The sequence below is a fragment of the Chenopodium album genome, chromosome 1 (genome assembly GCF_948465745.1).
Source record: "Chenopodium album chromosome 1, dcCheAlbu1.1, whole genome shotgun sequence".
NCBI lineage: Eukaryota > Viridiplantae > Streptophyta > Magnoliopsida > Caryophyllales > Amaranthaceae > Chenopodium > Chenopodium album.
In genome coordinates this window covers 78,588,498-78,609,478 of record NC_137834.1, presented here as the reverse complement: position 1 = coordinate 78,609,478, position 20,981 = coordinate 78,588,498, and the positions used below count along the sequence as shown (strand labels likewise).

Sequence of the window (20,981 nt, the reverse complement as noted above, 5' to 3'; positions counted from 1 at the left end):
TTTAGTCACGTTTGTTGATGCACAAATTCAACCGTCAATATCTTTAATTACTGATCATCAAAAATTGTAAAAAATTTATATTTTGAAAATATATATCGTGACGAATCTAACAAAACCCCTCGTGACTATATTTTTCATTACGTATAAATCACAAAATACAGTCAAAGGGAAGTGTGTGATTAATGCTAAAGTCAAAGCGTGTCAACTAAAAAAATGGAGGTAGGACAAGTTTGTCTTTGTTTGGAAATTTTCATTTACTTTAAAATTAAAAAGATAAATTTACCTGTAATAAAATTCAATTTTCTTTCTCCTTCGTTCTCCTCCTTTAACCAATACCTCAAATAAAAAAACTGCTATATACGGACATACCTATCCAAAGAACCTCTGGGCAATTAATTTTAAATAAACTTTTTAAAAAATCGGGTGTATAATAATTATTGTACATCCATTTTAAATCTCTCTTTAAGTGATCAAAAGTTACCCCTAAAATGAATAAAAGTTACCCTAATATGTATAAAAGTAACCCAATACAAATAAAAATAATCTACGTTTTATTGGTAAAGAATCACATTTTAAATGACTAAAATTCAATTATTAGTGATTGAAAGTAATTTTATCACCCTTATAAAACTTTTCTTGTTCGATTTATATATAAAAAAAAATCATATTATGTTCAAAGTTACCCAAAAAAGGCAAAAAGTTACCCTAAATTGGCTTAAAGTTACCCATATACTACTCGATGTACACTAATATTAGTGTAAACCGGATGTATACAAAAGTTTTTGCTAATTTTAATGCTAATTACTTAGGAATTTTTTAGGATATTCTATATGTAAATAACATACTTCCTCTGTTCTTTTAATATTGCACCACTTGCCTTTTAAGAAAGTTTCACAAATATTGCACCATTTTCATTTTAGGACAAATCTGTTCACACTGTAATTACCCAACATACCCTCATTTTTTCACACTTATTATTTAGTTTATGTTTACATCATATTAGGGGCACTAATTGAATTGAGCAGCTCGCGAGTAACTTGAACTCGACTTGGTCAATGCTTCGACTCGAATTAGCTCAACTCGAGATGTTAACGAGCACGAGTAGAGCAAGCTCTAACTCGACAATATATTTTATTAATATAAAATTCACAAATAAAGTTACCATATCTAAACAATTTTGACACTTAATAAGTGTTAGTTTATATTATCAAAAGAGAAAGAGTAAATCTTTAATAATAAATATATTAAAAAAATAAAACAATAAAAAGTGAACAAAATTAAATAAAAACATATAATTATAGAAGGACAAAAACTTTAACGAGCACGACTCGAGCTGGTTTTATTAGCTTGAAACTTTAGCGAGCACGAGTTGAGCACATGTAAAAGTTTTCGAGTCGAGTCGAGCACCCCTTAACTCGTGAACGACTCGCTCGATAAGCACCCCTTCATCACATGGGCACCTTTTTATATTTATCTTACTCTCTCTTCCTTTTTCCCACTACCAAAATTATTGTGCCCAACATGTATGGTACAATTAAAAAAAAGGAGGAAGTATATCTTGGTTATTAAAATGTAGTGTGTGGTTCCTACAGGCGTGAGTACCTTGCATGGTACATACGTTTCGCAGAAATAACATAATATATACATATTAAGAACATACAATTATGGTGAAAAGAACATACTTTTAAAATATAATGAACATATACTAATTAAAAAGAATATATTTTACCATAAAAAAGTGAAAAGAACATGCGTCCATGTTCTTTAATTGTCAGTGTAATGTACTTTTATTTATGATATAATGTTCATTGCTTATTGTAAAATGTTCTTTGAATTTTGTCTTAAAATTATGACGGGTCTCTAATATGTACTAGGGCCCACTACTTTTATGGTGGAAAAAAAATAGATATATAAGAGACCTGTTTCCAGGTTGAACGGATCTCTTACCTTCTTTAATTATTGTATATCATAGATTTATTTCAAGACTTTTTCCCCTCAATTTCCTCATTGACAATTAAAGAACATGGACGCATGTTCTTTTCACTTTTTATGGTAAAATATATTCTTTTTAATTTAGGTATATGTTCATTATATTTTAAAAGTATGTTCTTTTCACCATAACTGTATGTTTTTAACATGTATATATTATGTTCTTTCTGCGAAATGTCTGTACCATGCAAGGTAACCACGCCTGTAGGAACCACACACTGAAGTAATGTTCATTACATAGTATATATTATGTGTTTTATTAATGTTATAGATGTTCTTTAGATATAAAAGAAAAACAGAAAATTGAATGTTCTTAAAAAAACTGATATATGTTCTTTACAGAATAATTGTATGTTCTTTACAAAATAGATACATGTTCTTTCCGCATTTTTTTGTCTGTACCAAGCAAGGTACAGGTTGCTGTACCTTAAAATTTTCAATTAAAATGACCATTGAACACTAGGCCCACCAAATCACTTCACCTTACAAAAATAAAATTCAGTAAAATTAATTTCACTTTAGTAAAAATAAATTCAATTCAACAAAAATAATTTCTGTTTAATAAAAATAAGTTCAGTTCAATAAAAATAATTTCACTTTAGTAAAATTAATTTCAGTTCAGTAAAGATAATTTCAGTTTAGTCTAATTAATTTCAGTTCAATAAAAATAATTTAAGTTCAACATAAAAATAATTTCAATTCAGCAAAAATAAGGTGAAGTGAACGGGGCCTTAATGGTGAAATTAGGATTAGCGGATCAAAAGTTGCGTTTTAATTTGAAAAAAAAAATTATATTTCTTATTAGTTTTTATTTCTAGACCCGATCATACTTAGCCCGGCCCGATTTTGGGCGGATTTTTCCGGCCTGAATTTTTTTTAGACGGGTTTAAAAATGTGTTTTTTATGCATTTTTAGTTGATTTGTTTAGCCTAGCCCGAAAAAATCCCAAAAACAACATAGTTTTCTCATATATTTTATTGAAAGGGGATAAGTTATAATTAATATTTTGCAGGATAAAGCTCAGTTTCCGTGGAAGATTCAGTTACTACTACAGGAAGATATTAGAGAGTTCCTTCGTCTTTTCTCCTTCGTCGAATCTAGGCATATCTATATAAAGGGCAATAGCGCAACATATTATATTGCTTGTGTAGGTCATTTCATGCAAACGCAACAAGATATTAATACTTTTTTTAGTAATATTTTTTTTTATTAATTCAAATAGGTTGGGTTGAAAGAAGCCTAATCAAGCTTCTTATATCTTTCCTTTTTAAAAAAATATATGCTTTAATGAGTCAAATTATATGTTTTTCCACATGACGTATATGCATGTCATGCGAAGATGTGAGTATATATAATTATAGGCTCATTATAATTTATAATAGTTAAAAGACTTGCAACTTCTTTGATGTGCATAACGGTGCTAATTGAGCGAGAGGATCACTGCAAAGAGTTGCTCGACTCGTGCTCGTTAAGGTTCAAGTTGAGCTGAGTTGATCATGAGTTGCTCGTTTAAATATTTTGGTCTTTTGAATTTCAAATATTTGTTGATTTTATTTTCTTCTTTTACATAAATTTTTCCTACTAAACTGTACTCCGTACTAATTTAATTTATCGATTTTAAAGTAAATTTTTGTTTTTAAAGATAGAAAAATACGGAGTATTGAATTTGTTGTACATTTATCGAGTTTCGAGCTGATACGAGCAAGCACGAGCCAACTAGAGTCGAGTTTGAGCTACTGTGCTCAATTAAAACCCCTAGCATGTGCATTTAAATTAAAAGAATTCTTGATACAAGAGCTCATACTATATTGTACACCCGATGCATGCAAAGATAAACCGATTTTTTTTCAACTTTTCTTTTCTTCTCATGAAATGGACTATCTTATACTTTCTTGCAATTTCTTGTAAGTTGTAACTTTACTCATCTAATTACATAACCAAAAAGAAAATCAAATTTGTGTTCAAATTTGCAACCTCTTACCAAATACAAGTAGGCAATTACTAGCACACTTTGAGTTTGAGGAGGCAGACTACTTTGAGAGTCATTTTAACTTGTCAAAAACTGGCAACCAACGTGGCAACAAGTTGAGGAGCAACTCACGTGCAGCACGTGCCTTTCTGGGGGTTGACTGTTGGGACGTGGAAACCACCATTTTGCCTTTGCCGTTGATTCCTCAGGTTTTTGAAAGGCTCTAATTTCCAATTTTGTGTCTCTTTCACTCACTTGATAGAAAAAAAAAAAATAGAGAGAGAAAAAAGAGAGAAACCAAAACCCCATTTTCTGGTAATATCTAATCTTTAATCTTTGTTTTTTGATTTGTTTTTTCATGTTTGATTGTTTGTATGTCTTTGTACTTTTGTTAATTGTGATGGGTATGTTTTTTTAGCGATATTGATGCTTTTTAATTCATAAATCAGTACCCTTTTCTGTTTTTTATGTAGATCTGATGAAACTTTGGGATATAATTGCTCAAGGGTTGTTTAATTTTGATTTTTGTGTGTTAGATTGGTAAATGGGTTAATGATTGTTTGATTTATGGTCTGATTTATTGTTTGATGAAAGTTGAGGGTTTGTAAATTTGAGGTAAAACTACTGTTGTTAGACTTTATAGACTTTTGCTACGGTAGGATCCGTAGAAAGACAGTGATGTAGACGAGATTTTATCCCGGATTCCCGAGTTTAGGGTACGATTTGATTTGCTTTAAGTTTGTGGTTTGAAGAGCAAAAATCAAGTGGTTGGATAGTTGATTATATAATATTATTATGAATCATTAAAATGGGTTGTTATTTTTAGCTTTGGGTATTGTTCTTGAAATCAATGATTTTTTTTTTTTTTTTTTTTTTTTTTTTTTTTTTTTTTTTTTTTTTTTTTTGAAGTGATTGTTCTGTTTGGTATAAATCAGGGTTGTTAATTTGACAAAATTTTCATTTTTGTTTAAAGTGAAGAACGATGTCGCCAGTAGAAGGATCCCGGGAAGAGAATGTCTACTTAGCCAAATTGGCTGAGCAGGCTGAAAGGTATGAGGAAATGGTGGAGTTCATGGAGAAGGTAGCGAAGACTGCCGATGTTGAGTTGACAGTAGAGGAGAGGAACCTCCTCTCTGTTGCCTACAAGAATGTGATTGGGGCAAGGAGGGCTTCATGGAGAATTACCTCATCCATTGAACAGAAGGAAGAGAGCCGTGGGAACGAGGACCATGTAGCTATCATCAAGGAGTACAGAGCGAAAATCGAGGCTGAGCTCAGCAAGATCTGTGAGGGGATCTTGAAACTTCTTGATTCACATCTTGTCCCATCCGCAACTGCTTCCGAGTCAAAGGTATTTTACCTGAAGATGAAGGGTGATTACCACAGGTATTTGGCTGAATTCAAGACCGGAGCTGAGAGAAAGGATGCTGCTGAGCACACCTTGTTGGCTTACAAGTCTGCCCAGGTGGGTCTATCAGCTTGCTGTTGTAGTAGTTACAAAATGGGTTATTACATAATTGAAACATAATTAATTACTGAGATATCTTGCTTGTAGGACATTGCGTTGGCTGAACTGCCTCCTACTCACCCAATAAGGCTGGGGCTTGCACTTAACTTCTCCGTGTTCTACTATGAGATCTTGAATTCCCCTGATCGTGCCTGTGCTCTGGCCAAGCAGGTTTGTACACCTTAAACATTCTTACTTAGGATTGCATAATTGCTTCTTTACTTTATTATTCTGGATGAAATATGCGATGTCTTACTTTCAGTTTATGCTGGTTCAATAAAAATGTCATGATTGTATAGTTCAACGTAATGACCTAATGCTATAGCCTGGTCTACCTCCAACAAATCAGTATTGACTTTCACTGGAGGAAATGGGGAGTTTATTATTATACAAAATTAAAATAAAGTTAATTTATCATAAGAAAGACACCTCTATTTGAAGAGACCCTGATTTTTTTTCCGTAGAATTTACCATTATTCTAAGTGATCTTCTTTTCACAAATTTTCTTGCCTATGCAGTTTGCAGCAATATTAAGAGTGGAAAATTTAGAACTACCTTTTAGTTCACATATGATACTCTTTGCAAACAATTGCCTTGTAAATTTGTAGTGAACTGCTAATCATAAGACATTCTCCCCTCCCCCCAAACCCAAAACAACTAATTTATGTGACAACTACCAAATATTAAGATTGTTATGTCATTCAATAATGGAATCTAGGGGTTTGAATTTCAATTTTACAGAAGGAGAAAAATTGGGACAACTAAATGGACTTATTAGAGCATTTGATATAATGTTAGCGAATAAGTTGTCGTCTTCTAACCTTGGTAAAGTGAGAGAATGTAAGTGACAGAGTTACGTTGAGATGAAATTATCATAAGCATGCAAATGAACAGGGCAGGAAGAGGTAATTGAACAAGGAAGAAGGTAGTAAAGTAAGGGGAATAACAGCCAACCCAGCTTTTATTTGTTTGCAGATGTTAATTGGTGTTAGCATAAAAAATTAGCTATAAAAGGGTTTGCAAAAGTGTTATATGAGTTAGCTCAGAAGAGTTCCAATTTTAACCTGTTATATTTTAGTCTCCCATGTTAAGGCAAGCCATGTGCTAAGGAGTCTCTCCTGCACTTTCTAATTCCCTTCTCTCTGACTGATTATCTACCCTTTTTACTGCCTTGAGATTGATTTCTTTTCCTAATATTAGATGTAAAATTTGGATAGTTTTGTATGTTTGATGGTTCTCCTTCTGGGCTACAATATTTCCTATAAGTTTCACTCGGTCCTGCACTGTGCACACTTCCTTGAAAAAGTTGTTAAGCACTGGTTCTTGTGGATCTGTCAACTAGATGCTTATCAAGAAATTAGCCTTTAGGCTCCCACTTAAATGAAGTTCGATGTAAATAATAAATCCTTTGTAAACTCTTGTTAATGCGTGATATGTAAGTAATTTATCCTTTTGTGAGTCCTTGGGACCTGGTTGCTTATCCTCTTCTTTCCATAAGTTTATTTTTCCGATTGAGTGGTGGAGGGTTACTTATGCCATCAAATTCTTTTCAAATTCCTTTTCCTCGTTATTTTCATGGTAGTTGGTTGGTTGTCTCATTACACAAGATTTATTTGTGAGATGATTCCTCCTTTTCCCCAACACACCCAATTTTTATATGTTTAATGAGGTGATTGGCAATTTGGCATAGGTTATACATGGATATGCATGTAATTATAAAATTGGGATGAAAATTGTATAATGTACCTGATACCTCAAGACGACAAGACCCCATGACATTGTTTTTTAGTGCTGCATTTTAATTTCAAAGTATATAAATGGCTTTTAGGAAGAGAGATTATATCTATTTAGGTTGTAAATGTTATTAACCAATGACATAACAATTTGTTTGGGTTTTCCCTCATAATAAGTTTTTTACTTACATTGAGTAATTAAGGTGTGCTTTATCTTTGCTATTTGGATACAGAATATCTAGCTAAAAGTTTTGCTTCATTATGTTTGTTAATCACTGTCTTCTCATATATATCAATATATGGCTTTATGTGTTTATGTTTGCAAGTATGTAGGTTGGTGTTATTAAAGTGCTCTATAGCAAATGCACTTTATTCTTGAGTTTATTATTGTTAGGAATATATGTTGCCAACTTCCTTTTGTATGACTGTATTTTAAGTAAGGTGGTTGTTAATAAAAGTGACCTATACCGAATGCACTTTATTCTTGAGTTGATTATTGTAAGGAATATATGTCGTTAGCTTCTTTTTGTATGACATTATTTCACAAGTGACTTCTATTACAACACTTTTTGTATGGTAAATCAGTATATAATGTGATCCTCAATTAATCATCATTTGGCTTTGAATCAACTATCTAGAATGGTAACATCAACATTTGGTCCTTGATTTAATTAGGTGAAGTTCATTGTAGGGAGGTAGTGGTTAACCGATAAGTAAAATAGAAGGTTGAAATTCTAATACAGATTGGAAAGCTGAACTTGCAAAAGGTTTATCTTTATGTCCCAAAGTTAATAGTATAAACACACCATTATGTATGATTAATCCAATAAGATTAACATATTGACCAGGCACACCATTATGTATTGAAATCCAATAAGATTTTGCTATTAACCACCAATAGTTAACTCTGCACATGGCAGCGACGTAGTGTATGTTTATAATTGTAATACTGAATGATTATATGTGTGGTTGGCTGGTTGCAGCTATAGAATTGCTAGATTTCCCTTTGATCCTTCAATTCTTATTCTCTTGTGTGTGTGTGTGTGTGTGTGTGTGTTTTACTATTTAAGTCTGTAAATATAAGTTCATTATGAAGCTTTTGATTTTAAGAGATTCACCTTCTGAAATCAAATTTTCTAACCACACAATGCATTCTAGGCTTTTGATGAAGCCATTTCAGAGCTAGATACTCTGGGTGAGGAATCCTACAAAGACAGCACCTTGATCATGCAGCTCCTCCGTGACAATTTGACATTATGGACTTCTGATAATGCGGTACTCTCTCTTTCCCACCTTTCGAACACTCCCCCCTCCTTCCCCGTCTTCTGCAGCGTATATATTATCTTAACTTTTAGAAAGGGAATCCAACTATTGTTTTACACCTATGTTGTGCAAAACAGGAGGATGTTGGCGATGAGATCAAGGAAGCTACAAAAGATGACGCCGCTCCTGGACAACAATGATTTGGTCATTTTGTTGAAGGAGTTAGATGGAATGTATTTATTTAACTTGGATATTTGTTATGTTGCTCTAGACTTTTCCCATACTTGGTATGCTTTAATGTTTGTTTGTCATCTGCAGCGTCAATTAGATGCTCTATATATCTTACCAAGACACGCTTCATTAATTATTATTGTCTACCTTCAGTTTTCAACACTTTGCACTTGAGTGCACTCGACGTAGATTCATCAAATGAAAGCTATGTAGTCCAATAATGTGTTCGAATGTATGTGCTCTTTGTTCTAATCAATTTTTAGCTAGAGTTTTTTTGTGGTCAAGGAAATTCTTCTGCTGCAATTTTTATGAAGAATCTTACATACTACATAGTTCTCTGTTGTATCTTTGCTTGTACCTAGTGTCTCCGTGGTGGTATCATGCAGCAACCCACTTTTTTACTACATATGTTTTCTGAGTTTTAACCTAATTCTCTATGAATAGCGGAATGCGATTTATTCCATGTCCTTAGACTCCTACCACCATCAACAACTATTCCATCACCATATCACCCGCCTCCACAACAAACAACCTTTTCACCACGAAATGGAGTTCACACAAGTTGCAGCCACACCACCGCCCAGTTGCCCACACAAACACTTATCGCTCAATTTACTTGTTCTCCTTTCAATCTCCTCTGCCCTGACTAAAAACCACATGCATACCCTTTGTTGCTCTCTTTTCTTCTATGATTCCACCCCTTTGAATTCCTCTATACAAAATAATCAAATTAAATTTGGTTTAAAAACCAAAATATGATTTCATGCTTGATGTATGTAGAGGAAAATGGTGATGGTGGTTGGGAAGGAGATTAGGAGAAAACTAAAGGTAATAAAATATGGAGTACAAACTCTTATATGCGGCTGGTCATAGGTCCATCGGCCCATACCTTGTTAAATGGAGAGAGAATTAAGAATGCATGTGATGTTGTGGTGATAAAAGAGACGCAGACAAATGACCTCTTAAATAGGGGCAAAAAAAACATTTGTTGCATTTAAATATTTAATGTGTAGCTTCCTTTTATAATAAATATTGCAAATAAAAAGAAACGAAGGTAGTACATGTCAATTTAGGTTACCATGACATTTCTTTATAGAACAAATATCAAATCAATCCAACACATAACAATAATTATTACATATTCCCGTTAAAAATAAAATATTGCATACTCCGTATAAGTTTTTTTAAGCATGTGGAGATTTGGTGGGAAAAGGTATCTAAGTGGGTAATATTGCATACATGATTTTTATGTTTGTATCGAGAATTACATTAGATCCACCATGAGTCCACGACAATGAAATGATGATGAAAGGATGAGAAGCCCAACACCCACCGCCTCCGGTGCCATTGACAACCCTAGTTTGAGTCAAGTCATTCCAAAATTAGCTGATATATTTTCTCCGTTCTCTTTTAAATGCAACACTTTGACTTTTACACGGTTCATATACTTCACTCTAACTAGACTTATCGACTTATAATTGAAGAAAAATATTGTTATATATGAATCATATAATTATATCCATTTGGTTTATAATTTATTAATACTTCGTATTAAAACTATATAATTTTTCCATATATTAGTAATAAAAGAGAACATTAAGTAAAAAAAAAAAGAAGAATTATATTTCAACCAGGAAACTTCCAGTTCTACAATAGCAGCCCGTGCATGAGGCTGCATAATGCACGGTCAGCCCGTATCCGAAACAATAACTCAAAGCGCAGTATGCCGTATCAAAAACAAGAAGCAAGCTACGAGTAGTATGAATTTCCAGTAGATAGAGTCATAGAGCAGGGGGTACACAATACGATGCGAAAACAAGGAAGTGCACGCTCGTAGAGGAGCAAGTAGCGTGAGAAATGAAGACAAAAATTAAATAAATCTGGGTTTCAAGTAGTAGAGGGTTTTTTCTGAAGTTTTTTGGAACACTAAATTCCCAAGTCAGACGGCAATAATAAAAAGCCTGCACCTATTCTGTTTACCCTATTGCATTGATATTATAATTACCTCTTGGATTTTTTTTTTTTGGGTGCAAAGTTGTAAATCTAATGGATCCATAATTTCATATTATATGTGTACTATCTATGAATATTTATGAGCAATGGTTAATACTTAATTTTTGATGTGCAATGTAGACTTGGTGAAATGGTAAATTAATTATCCATAAGGTTATTAAGATAATGTAAAGAACAAGGTTAGGATGCTCTTTTAAACTTAATGGTCTTGTTTGGAAAATAGCGGTTGTTGGTTCACTTATCTTGTTTGAATAGCTAGAAAAAAAAAAAAAAAAGGCTTAAAAAGCCTGCTTTTTTGCTAATTGAAAAGCTAATTATTAAACACTTTTTTTTTTTAATTATTATTATTTTTTTAATTTTTTTTTTTTTTTATATATATATATATATATATATATATATATATATATATATATATATATATATATATATATACTATTTGACCGCATAAAAAAGGCAAAAACTAATAAAAAATCATTTACCAAACATGCCCAATACCAACTACATGATCTAAAACTGCGGATGAGCGCTTAGTTGATTACTTGATTATGGTCTAGGTTAATTTGTTACTTAAATTAAACTTAACGGCTTAGGTAGAATTATTTTTTTGGTGTTTAAAGAGCCACAAGGGTGGAGGTGAGAATCGATCCCAAGATCTCCTGGAATTGGGAGGGAAGCTCTAACCACTTGAGCTATCCCTCACTCTCGGCTTAGGTAGAATTATGATGGTGGACAAGTATATGTAGAGGATTTAATTTTTATTCCTATAGCCACCTTTGATATTCAAAATCATCTCAATAAAATATTTCTTGAAATTGATTCAAATTTTATAATTATTACGTATGTATTTATGAAGTATTTACTACCACAATTTCATATTATGTGCAACAAAGGTTTCAGCACAGACTTTTAGACATTTTTTTTTTGGTGTTAATTGGAGAAAGAAAAAAAAAATTCATGTGATTAGAAGAGAAATAGAGAGAAACGACATATTTAAAAGGAAAGAAAATATTGTTGCATATAATGTGTAACATTCACTTTTGACAAGTTTTGCACATAATATGAAATAGAGGTAGTATAGTTTATTTACTACTCTATTAAAGATAAACATTCATCAAAATTAACTTTGTTGTATTGTATGTGGTATACCAAAAAGTGGCATGTTCAATTGATAAAAGATGCTCAATTTGGGATGTATAACGTAAAAGGTCAAACACAAATTCTTACATGTGGCACATAATGTGGGTCGTGTTGTCACTTCACATATAATGTAATTAATTAAATATAGGGATTTTGGTGATGAATAGGAGGATGTACATGGGTTACTTTGAAAAATAATTATTGATGATTAAATGAATAACAATCATCAAAATGGAAAACAAATACTCATTGATTCAATGTACATTCGGGTATATTTAAGAATCTCTTTATTAAATCTGGATTACTTTTAGAGATAAAATGAATTATCCTTATGAAAAAATGAGGTTTTAAGTCAAGATGTTGCATGTATTTAGAAACTGAGCATTAAGATATGCAATAATAATAATCTATAAGAAATTTGATAACCAAAACTCTAAAAAGACCCACCTCAATCTTAGCTGCTATGGTTCTGATACGCAATCCCCTGGTCAGAGGTCCTATACTGTTATGATTTTACACTCCAAAAATTTTGACATTTTTCTATGCAATTATATCTTTCTTTATCCATGTTTCTGTACTTCCCTCTTTTTTTCCTTTCTCAATCATTACATTTCCCTATTTTCTTTTTTTAAATATCTCATTTTATTTATGTCATTGTTATGTAACCAAGCTAAGTACCTAAATTTACACTTCCATCTTTTTCAAAAATTGACAACGATAGCTCAGATTAACAGCAACAAAAATGCAAAGCTTCAGAGAATTGTATTACCACTCACCTTACATATTCAGGTCTTTTTCTTCAACCCCCTACTCTTTTTTTAAATGATTGATCCGATGTCGGGTTTTATTAATGGTGTGTTCTGTTTTTGTGTGAAAAACAGGGGAGATGAAAGTAATACGCGCAACATAGGTGAGCTTGAACACCCAGTTGTTTTCCACCAACAAGATGCGGTTGATTTAAGCCGAAGTAAACTCACCTTCTCTATTTAACTCTTTAAATAAACTTCAAAAAAATTGATAATAATAAAAAAAAAAAACCATTACTTTTCATACTATTTATTTTTTCTAACAACTTCCATTTTTCTGTTTCTGTTGTTCATAGGTGGTCTTTGTGGTCTAAGATCAAACAACATCGCCTTTCCTTCAAGTTTACCTTTTGAAGCCGCAAATGCGGTATTATTTTTGTAATTTCTTATAATTTATGCAAAATTAAACAACACCCAATTTTTAAAAATTTCATTTTAAGAATCTCTGTAATTTTTTGGATTTTTTTTTTTTTTTGGGTGTTATTTTGGTAGAATAATTACTTGAGTGCAACTGCGACAACAGCGGCGACGGTGACGGTGGCGAACACTCGGGTGGTGGAAGCAGGGGAGGTGGTAGTAGAAAAGAGAGGGGTGGTGGGAAACAGGCAGTTGGAGTATTGGGGTGAGTCTGGTGCAATGGCAGATACCAGCCAACAGACTGATACCTCTACAGATGTTGACACTGATGACAGAAATCAGGTTTGTTATATTTTTTTAAAAAAGTTTTCTCTCTCCTATTTTTTGTGCATTAAACCAACAATAGTTTTTGGTGTTTGGTTTTATTAATGTTGTCATATGATTTTGTACCTTAGTTTACATTAATATAAGGTATGTAAATGTATTATGGTGTAATGGTGTTGTTGCTTTCATTGTGATTGTACTTGATGCTAAAAAGTTTGGCTAGATTTTTGAGCTTGTAGTTTGGATTTTGGTTGTGTTTTGTCTTGGTTTTGTGTTTCTCGAATTTCATGTTTGTTTTGTCTGAATAATGTGAGTTTAATTTGGTTGTTTTTTCCAATGTTATGTTAAGGACATTGGTGGACAAATTTACTATATGCCAACTTATTTTACCTGAGACCTTGGATTTATATGACAACTTATGTTTGTTTAATGCTTCGACCACAAAGTGCTTGGTGTAGTTGGTAAGGGTTACATCGTGTGACCTTAAATTTAGAAGTTCGATTTTGATCTCTTATTACAATGCAATGAAAGGATATGGGAAAAAACTCGGAAAAAAGGAGTAGTCCTCGACCTCCTCGTTATTAGTTAGTAAAGTCTTAAGTGTCAAGGATCGAATCACGTATACTTAACACTGTACATTGTGGTCAACTATACAACATATTAAGTTAAATACTCCTTGCATATAGCTACTTCATAATTATCGGGCTTCCTTAATTACCCTTTAAATATGTCACACAAATTTTCTTTAAAACAACTTGAATTAATAAAAGATGATTTGATATGTTTATTAGGTCCATAATTTTAAAAAGCGAGCTTTTGTTATAGTAATTAAATTATACAAGCATCATGTAGTACGTCCATATGAATGCATTGTGAAACTCCAACAAAATTTAAACACATTTTTGTGTGTCATTGACCACTTTTCTTCATTTCTTTTCTATTGAATTCCATGGTTCAGTATCGAGTAATTCAGAATGGAGCAGTGGTAGACTCAACAGATCAATCCAAGGGAAAGACCGATGACCAAAAGGTTATATAGCTAGATATAACACGCCATAATTTGATAAACATGCCTTTGTTTACTCTTACCTTTGAAATTATATTGTGGATTTGTTAATCCTCTTTTTCCCTTTTATTCCGTCAGACTCTTAGGAGACTTGCTCAGAATCGAGAAGCTGCAAGAAAGAGTCGTTTAAGAAAGAAGGTAATCATTATCTAATCAGAATGCATTCTATCCTAACACCATCTTATTATATATCTTTGCTAATTACATTGCTGTTTCAGTGTTTATATTTGTTATGCTTGATACTCTCTCTGCCCAAAATTAATGGTCACATATACTATTTTCCAACGTTATAAAACTGTCACATTTCCTAACATAACAGGAATAATTCTTAAATTTTCCAATATGCCACTAATTAGATTAAGCATCACAAAATACATAGAAATTAATGTCAAAACTATAATCCATGGCCCTTAAGGAGTTGGGACAACGTTAGAATTATTTCTTTCCTGAATGCTTATTCGTTAAATCAGCATTTTCTGTATCTTAATGCTGTTAATACGAAATGTCGATTATCTAATAGTACAAAACTGTACTTGTCAATAATTCTTGATGCTCCAAGTACCATTTCTGTTTCATCATGTGAAGTCCTATTGTGTCAAAACAAGAGTACCTCAAGGTTTGTTGCACACTTGCATTACTATACAGTTTGTCTATAAGCCTGTAAATCCAAGAACTCATAAATAGAATCTTTTTGTACCGAAAATTTGCATATCTCAACTTCAAAACGGTTCATCTATTTGTCCTTCTGACTTCCTGTACTTTTCCCTTTGTTAGGCTAGTATCTTACTAGGGAAATTTGTACTTTGTTTCTGCATCTTTTGGCCTTTTATTTTTTACCAGCCTGAGAGGTTATAAGGTAAATCAGACTAGTGAAAGGGTACTAGAATAAAATAATATAATGCCGCTAATATCATTTAAAGTGCCTAAGTGAATTTCTTGGCATGATAATGTTTAATTAGCTGTAAATGATTCATGATCTCGTATTCTCAGGCATTAGAAAACTGCCGTCGCATGTCTCATCTACAAAGGTGCAACTGTGCTAGGGGCATGTGTTAGTGTTGCTAAGGGGGTAGCGGTGAGGGGTATACACTATATATCGACTTATATATAGTCTCATAATGGAATTTATTTGGTACCGATCATTGAATTTAATTATAAATTGTATTAGGCATTTCATATTTTTGCTTCTTATAGGCATATGTTCAACAATTAGAGAGCAGTCGACTGAAGCTTGCACAATTAGAACAAGAGCTCGAAAGAGCTCGCCAGCAGGTGCAGTTCCTGTACTATAAAATTGTCCTGTTTCAATTTTTGCTCCATACATTTTAATACATTAATGTCTGATTTTTTTAGTGCAGGGTTTCATGGTCTCGAGTGTTGGAAGTGAGCCAGGTCATTCACTGGGAACTAATGGTAATTACCACTACTAATTGATAATGTTACTAAATTGTACCCCTTTCGAAATTCTGATTACTTTGCATAATGTGACTAGCCAGTAGCCACCCCTCAATAAAATTTTTTTATTGTATTGACCTCCCTTCTTTACGTTCTCCTTATCGTATCTTTTTGTACTGTAGGAGTCGTGGCATTTGATGTACATTATGGGAATTGGCTTGACAAGCATCAAAGGCTGATCAATGACACAAGATCAGCACTTAATTCTCATGTGTGCGATGATGAACTCCGAGTTCTTGTTGACAGCTTAATGTCACACTATGATGAACTATTCCGAATCAAAGCCATAGGTGCAAAGGCAGATATATTTCATCTGCTGTCTGGCATGTGGCAGACTCCGGCTGAGAGGTGTTTTATGTGGCTAGGTGGATTCCGTTCTTCAGAATTACTTAAGGTCATTGTCATTGAGCACCCAAACATTAGTTTCTTTTCCCCTCACTTTTTTTCAGCTGAATTAATGTGCAATTATTCATTAGTTTGTGCTGTTTTGAAACATCAGATACTAGTGAACCACCTTGAACCTCTCACAGAGCAGCAGTTGCTGGGAGTATGCAATTTACAGCAATCCTCTCAACAAGCCGAGGATGCTTTGTCACAAGGAATGGAAGCGCTGCAACAATCTCTTGTCGATACACTTTCTGCAAACTGCCTCAGTCCTACTAATACTGGAGTTGTCGCCGATTACATGGGCCAAATGGCGATTGCAATGGGCAAGCTTGCCACACTAGAGAACTTTGTTCATCAGGTATTCAATCTCATACTTCCTCTGTTCTAAATTAGATGACACGTTTTGACTTTTGACACCATTTATTTAAGATATGACAATTAATTAGATGACACATTTTGACTTTTGACACAATATAAGAGATATTGATTGCCGGATAAAAATAAACAGTAATGCTCTAATTTCTAGTTTATTCTTCATGTTAGGCTGATCTTTTACGACAGCAGACTTTGCAACAACTGCATCGCATTCTGACAACCCGTCAAGCAGCTCGAGCACTTCTTGTTATCCACGATTATACTACACGTCTTAGGGCACTCAGCTCTCTATGGCTAGCCCGTCCTAAGAGCTGATATGCGTAAATCTTGGCCTTTGCTGCTATCGCCAACTTCTTACTTGAGGGTTATATGCTACTCGACTTAGTTGCTGCTCCTGCAAGCTGCAGTGTTTAGATCAATTCTGACAACACTAATTTTTAGTGTGCACGGCTATGTAACGCAGTACTATACGGCTATGTAAGCTCCCTTGCTAACAAGAAGCAAGGCATGTAAGGTATTATTACTAGTTGCAATGCATTGTGTAAACTATGCTAAAATAGTGATGATGTCTTGGGTTTTTTTTTCCTGGGTATCCTTGAAAACTAATGTAAAATTATAACGCGTAAGCATCTTTTATTCTCGGTTGCCTTGATCGATATTTTATCTTATTTTGGGGTGGTAAGACAGTCTCAATATCATTACTCTTTACTGTATTAGCATAGGTGCAAGTGCTTGACATATATGAACATGCGAGTCTATACACAACCAGTGTACGAATGATCGAGGTTTAATCCTAAGGGCTCATAGACATACCTTTCAAAAAAAAAAAAAAAAAAAAAAACCAAAATGCAAGCAATTACATGAATCATAACAGATTGAACAAAGTGATACAAGCCATAAACGGATACCATATATTTTTAAGAATTAGAGTCTTACAATACATAATTCATATTTTTAAAATAATACATAATTAATTTGACATTTGTAATTTGTACAACTAATGACTGCTTTGCCAAACAAACCATTGAACCAATAGAAATATTAAGCTTCATGTTTGATGACTTGATCATAACCAAACTAGTTAAGATAAAGTAATATATCACACATTTATACATAAATTAAACAAACAAGTAATAAGCGCGATTACATTTGTTTGTACAATGTTTAGGGAATGAAGCAGGGCTAGCTAGCAGCGAGCCATGCGAGTTGGGATTGGTGGCTCTCTGAGTCCTTCCCTATTCCATTTCTCCACATTTCCTTGCCAACCTATTCAAAAATGTTGAGGAGAAAGAAGAATGGATCTCATATTATACTCGATAAAACATATAAACATATAACACTACTAAAATCATGGTATAGTTTTGACCAGGAAGGATTATTAATTCAGGACAAAGGGAGTATGAGGTAAGCGTACCTAAGGAAGGATCAGCTCCACGATTCTTAAGCTCGCGGTACTCTTGGGTAAGGCCGCACACACAGCAACATTCATGAACTAGACAATCATTGTGTGGCTCCTGTGGCAATTTAAACATTTCCCTTAGTCTTCTCCTATATCCAGCTGCGTACATTGCTTTCCATCCGGTTGGAAGAATAGTATACATGCAGCATGCTTTCTGCTGGGCTATATATAAATTGTAAATTAACCATACAATCATCAACAACAGTTTTTTTTAACCATGATAGACAGAACAACTATCAAAGTATCAAGTTTGTTGTTAAATACGGGTCTGGGCTATACCAGCATTAAGAGAGAATCCAATTTACAAGTCTAAGGTGGTTCCATCATAAAACCATATGGCAATAAAAGGTGTAACTTTAGCCTTATTAAGTATTTTAACTCTCTATTCTTTTTTGAACGTGGGATACTTACATGTGTTGTTTGAGAAGTTTCTACAACATGCGCAAAGTATAATGCTGACTTCAAGTACAAGTGCATGCACCTCAATCTTGAGCTCGCAAGGATCATGTGTGGCATCACACATAGCGCGTTAATTATTGAATTCTCGTAAATAATTTGTTACATCAATTTTCTTTCAAAAAAAAAAGAAAAAAAAAATTTGTTACTCCCTCCGTGTTTTTTTAAGTGATACATTTTCCATTTCCGGCCGTGTTTTTTTAAGTGATACATTTCCTTTTTTAGCAAAACAATACATTAAAATATTATATCTCTCTCTTCTCATGACCCCCACCCAAACCCACTACTACTTTTTTATTAGAGCACCTGCATCAATGAGGATTTGTATCCTTTTAGCTCACTTTTTTGTTGGCTAAAAGGATCCTCATTGATGTGAAAGAGGGGGAAAGGATCCTCTTAAGAAGAGGAAAAGGTGGTTTCCTCTTAATGGAAAAGGTGATTCTAAGAAAAGGTGGTTTAGGAAAAGGTGGTTTAGGAAAAGGTGGTTTCATATTATCTAACAGATTCTTTTCCTTGGCTCTTGTGCCAAAAGCTTTATTATTTTTAGTTTTTTTTTTTTTAAAACTATTATATTAATAAATAATTATATAAATAAGAGATAGAATATAGTGGGGTATATGTAAATAGGAGATTGAAAATGGGAAAGGATCCTTATTGATGTTGAAAATATTAAAGAAGGAGAATGAGAAAAAGGATGGAGATAGTGGGAAGTGATGTGGAAGAAAGAGACTATGATGTGTCGATTGGAGAAAAAAAGAAATAAAATGGGAAAGGATATATTTATCCTCACCATTGTTGATGCTCTTATATCTTTCCTCTCACATTCATTACTTTTCAATAAACTATTAACCCCACTATCTTTCTTTAACAATTTTTTAATACTCCAATACCCCACTTACCTCTTATTTTATTTAAGTCAATTAAATTGCCTAAAACTATGTGCCGGTCAATATGTATCACTTAAAAAAACACGGAGGGAGTACATCAATTTATTTATTATTTTTTTTTAAAAAAGATAATAATTTGAGCTAGTTCCAAGCATTTCTTGAGTATTAACTATTGACCAAGTCTATAGGTGATGAACTTTGCAACAAGACTTCCACGTTATGTAATTAACTATTGTTCAAAATCTTCTAATAAACTAAAAATCATCATTATCAAGTTATTTTTATATAATCTATGACAGATAGAATAGCAAATGAACGTAAGAAAAATAAAGCGAGAAAGACGGCAGATAGATTATTAAAAAAGAACTATACAACATGCATGATGTAACGCAACCGTGACCTACTACTACCTCCGTTTCGTATTATTAGTTGCAACTTTGGAATATTTTATATCTCACACATAATGCCCCAAAGTTGCAACTAATAAGGTACGGAGGTAGTAATTAAAATGTCAAAGATCAAAGATATATACCAAACTAGTCGTAGTACAGTATTTTATTGCTTACTTGTTGTGCCTCCATCAATAATTTCTGCAATCTCTCCCATGGTGATCATAGGGCAAAAACATGTCTTCAAGCCTACAAAATTGTACAATTACAAGTCATGATTAGACGAGATTTGGTCACATGACTGCCCCACTATACAAACTTAGCTAGCTGATATCGACACAATTTGTTACACAAGTCATACAAATACGAAACAATAATGTAAATAAAGGAAAATATCACAAGGAGAAACTAAACGAGGAATTGAAGGAGTTGAGCTAAAGCATTACAAAGATCGCGATCAATGCAACAGTCATTGAAGCCGGTGCTCCATTCTCCTTCAGGAGGATACTGGGATACCTTAGAAGGGGCTTGAATGTTGTAGGAACTCATTGTATATATCAAAGAAAGAGGATAAATTTAGGCAAATATTTATATTCTTCTAATTGAATTGTATCCTATTAGCTTGTAAGCTTACGGCTACGTTATGTTATTAGCAGGAGGTTTATATATAATATGTAATGGATGTAAGAAATTCCATGGAAATGGTGTTTATATATTTATTTAATATAAGTTATTATGGGTAATAAAGGAATTTAGTCAAAGCAAGTTAATATACGAAGTACAGCAAGTACTACCTGTTTTATTTGTTGGGATTTTTTTTTTTTTTTTTCGTTTTTATTTTGGTCTAACGTCTAAGTCGTTAGACTAAGCATTTGATAGTGACTAATTAAGGTTTTATATAACACATATATAAGTGTATAAAATGAAGACAATGACAAGGCTACCACTAAGAGAATTGCAATTTACATTAACAAAAATCAGAAAAAGATTTTAATGAAGTAATGTTTTGATCAAAGACTTTTCTTTTTATTGATAACAAGCATATCATTTAATTAGCTTACTAATAGCTAGCTAGCTCAATAAAGACGTGATGCATCGCATGCTAAGTATTTCATCAATCGGGTATGATAGCTAAAATTGCATTCATGTTAATTCTTAAAACTTTACGCATATGAAGA

General features: G+C 33.0%; 3 protein-coding genes across 5 annotated transcripts; 2 read left to right on the top strand and 1 right to left on the bottom strand.

The window, feature by feature from the left end:
* The first annotated feature begins 4,126 nt into the window (after positions 1 to 4,126).
* LOC145558125 (14-3-3-like protein) lies at positions 4,127 to 8,927 on the top strand. 2 transcript variants are annotated; one of them, XM_081619267.1, is made up of 5 exons: positions 4,127 to 4,273; positions 4,937 to 5,423; positions 5,514 to 5,636; positions 8,357 to 8,473; positions 8,599 to 8,927. In XM_081619267.1, exons 2-5 carry the CDS (start codon positions 4,941 to 4,943, stop codon positions 8,659 to 8,661), a joined length of 786 nt encoding a protein of 261 aa, XP_081475393.1. In that variant the 5' UTR covers positions 4,127 to 4,273; positions 4,937 to 4,940; the 3' UTR covers positions 8,662 to 8,927. The 2 variants fall into 2 exon arrangements, with proteins under 2 accessions (XP_081475393.1, XP_081475386.1); XM_081619260.1 differs by having other exon boundaries at positions 4,932 to 5,423.
* A 3,418-nt stretch (positions 8,928 to 12,345) lies between these two features.
* Positions 12,346 to 17,248, top strand: LOC145605958 (transcription factor PERIANTHIA-like). Of its 2 annotated transcripts, XM_081662055.1 has the most exons (11): positions 12,346 to 12,631; positions 12,724 to 12,809; positions 12,945 to 13,015; positions 13,141 to 13,347; positions 14,288 to 14,359; positions 14,474 to 14,533; positions 15,590 to 15,667; positions 15,754 to 15,808; positions 15,973 to 16,244; positions 16,350 to 16,595; positions 16,781 to 17,248. In XM_081662055.1, the coding sequence occupies exons 1-11, from the start codon at positions 12,585 to 12,587 to the stop codon at positions 16,925 to 16,927; spliced, it is 1,341 nt and encodes a 446-aa protein (XP_081518181.1). In that variant the 5' UTR covers positions 12,346 to 12,584; the 3' UTR covers positions 16,928 to 17,248. The 2 variants fall into 2 exon arrangements, with proteins under 2 accessions (XP_081518181.1, XP_081518241.1); XM_081662115.1 differs by lacking the exon at positions 12,346 to 12,631 and having other exon boundaries at positions 12,730 to 12,752.
* A 56-nt stretch (positions 17,249 to 17,304) lies between these two features.
* LOC145606122 (protein PLANT CADMIUM RESISTANCE 3-like) lies at positions 17,305 to 20,471 on the bottom strand. Its single transcript, XM_081662209.1, has 4 exons — positions 20,250 to 20,471; positions 19,981 to 20,052; positions 18,027 to 18,233; positions 17,305 to 17,878 (listed from the first exon to the last, which is right to left on the bottom strand). The coding sequence occupies exons 1-4, from the start codon at positions 20,350 to 20,352 to the stop codon at positions 17,799 to 17,801; spliced, it is 462 nt and encodes a 153-aa protein (XP_081518335.1). The 5' UTR covers positions 20,353 to 20,471; the 3' UTR covers positions 17,305 to 17,798.
* Positions 20,472 to 20,981: the final 510 nt, after the last annotated feature.

Coding starts and splice junctions, on each gene's coding strand:
- LOC145558125 (XM_081619267.1), top strand. CDS start 4,941: ATGTCGCCAGTAGAAGGATCCCGGGAAGAGAATGTCTACTTAGCCAAA. Junction 5,424..5,513: donor TGGCTTACAAGTCTGCCCAG/GTGGGTCTATCA, acceptor TCTTGCTTGTAG/GACATTGCGTTGGCTGAACT. Junction 5,637..8,356: donor CCTGTGCTCTGGCCAAGCAG/GTTTGTACACCT, acceptor AATGCATTCTAG/GCTTTTGATGAAGCCATTTC.
- LOC145605958 (XM_081662055.1), top strand. CDS start 12,585: ATGCAAAGCTTCAGAGAATTGTATTACCACTCACCTTACATATTCAG. Junction 14,360..14,473: donor GAAAGACCGATGACCAAAAG/GTTATATAGCTA, acceptor TTATTCCGTCAG/ACTCTTAGGAGACTTGCTCA. Junction 16,596..16,780: donor TAGAGAACTTTGTTCATCAG/GTATTCAATCTC, acceptor TCTTCATGTTAG/GCTGATCTTTTACGACAGCA.
- LOC145606122 (XM_081662209.1), bottom strand. CDS start 20,352: ATGAGTTCCTACAACATTCAAGCCCCTTCTAAGGTATCCCAGTATCCT. Junction 20,053..20,249: donor TTGCATTGATCGCGATCTTT/GTAATGCTTTAG, acceptor ACAATTTTGTAG/GCTTGAAGACATGTTTTTGC. Junction 18,234..19,980: donor TATTGATGGAGGCACAACAA/GTAAGCAATAAA, acceptor ATTTATATATAG/CCCAGCAGAAAGCATGCTGC.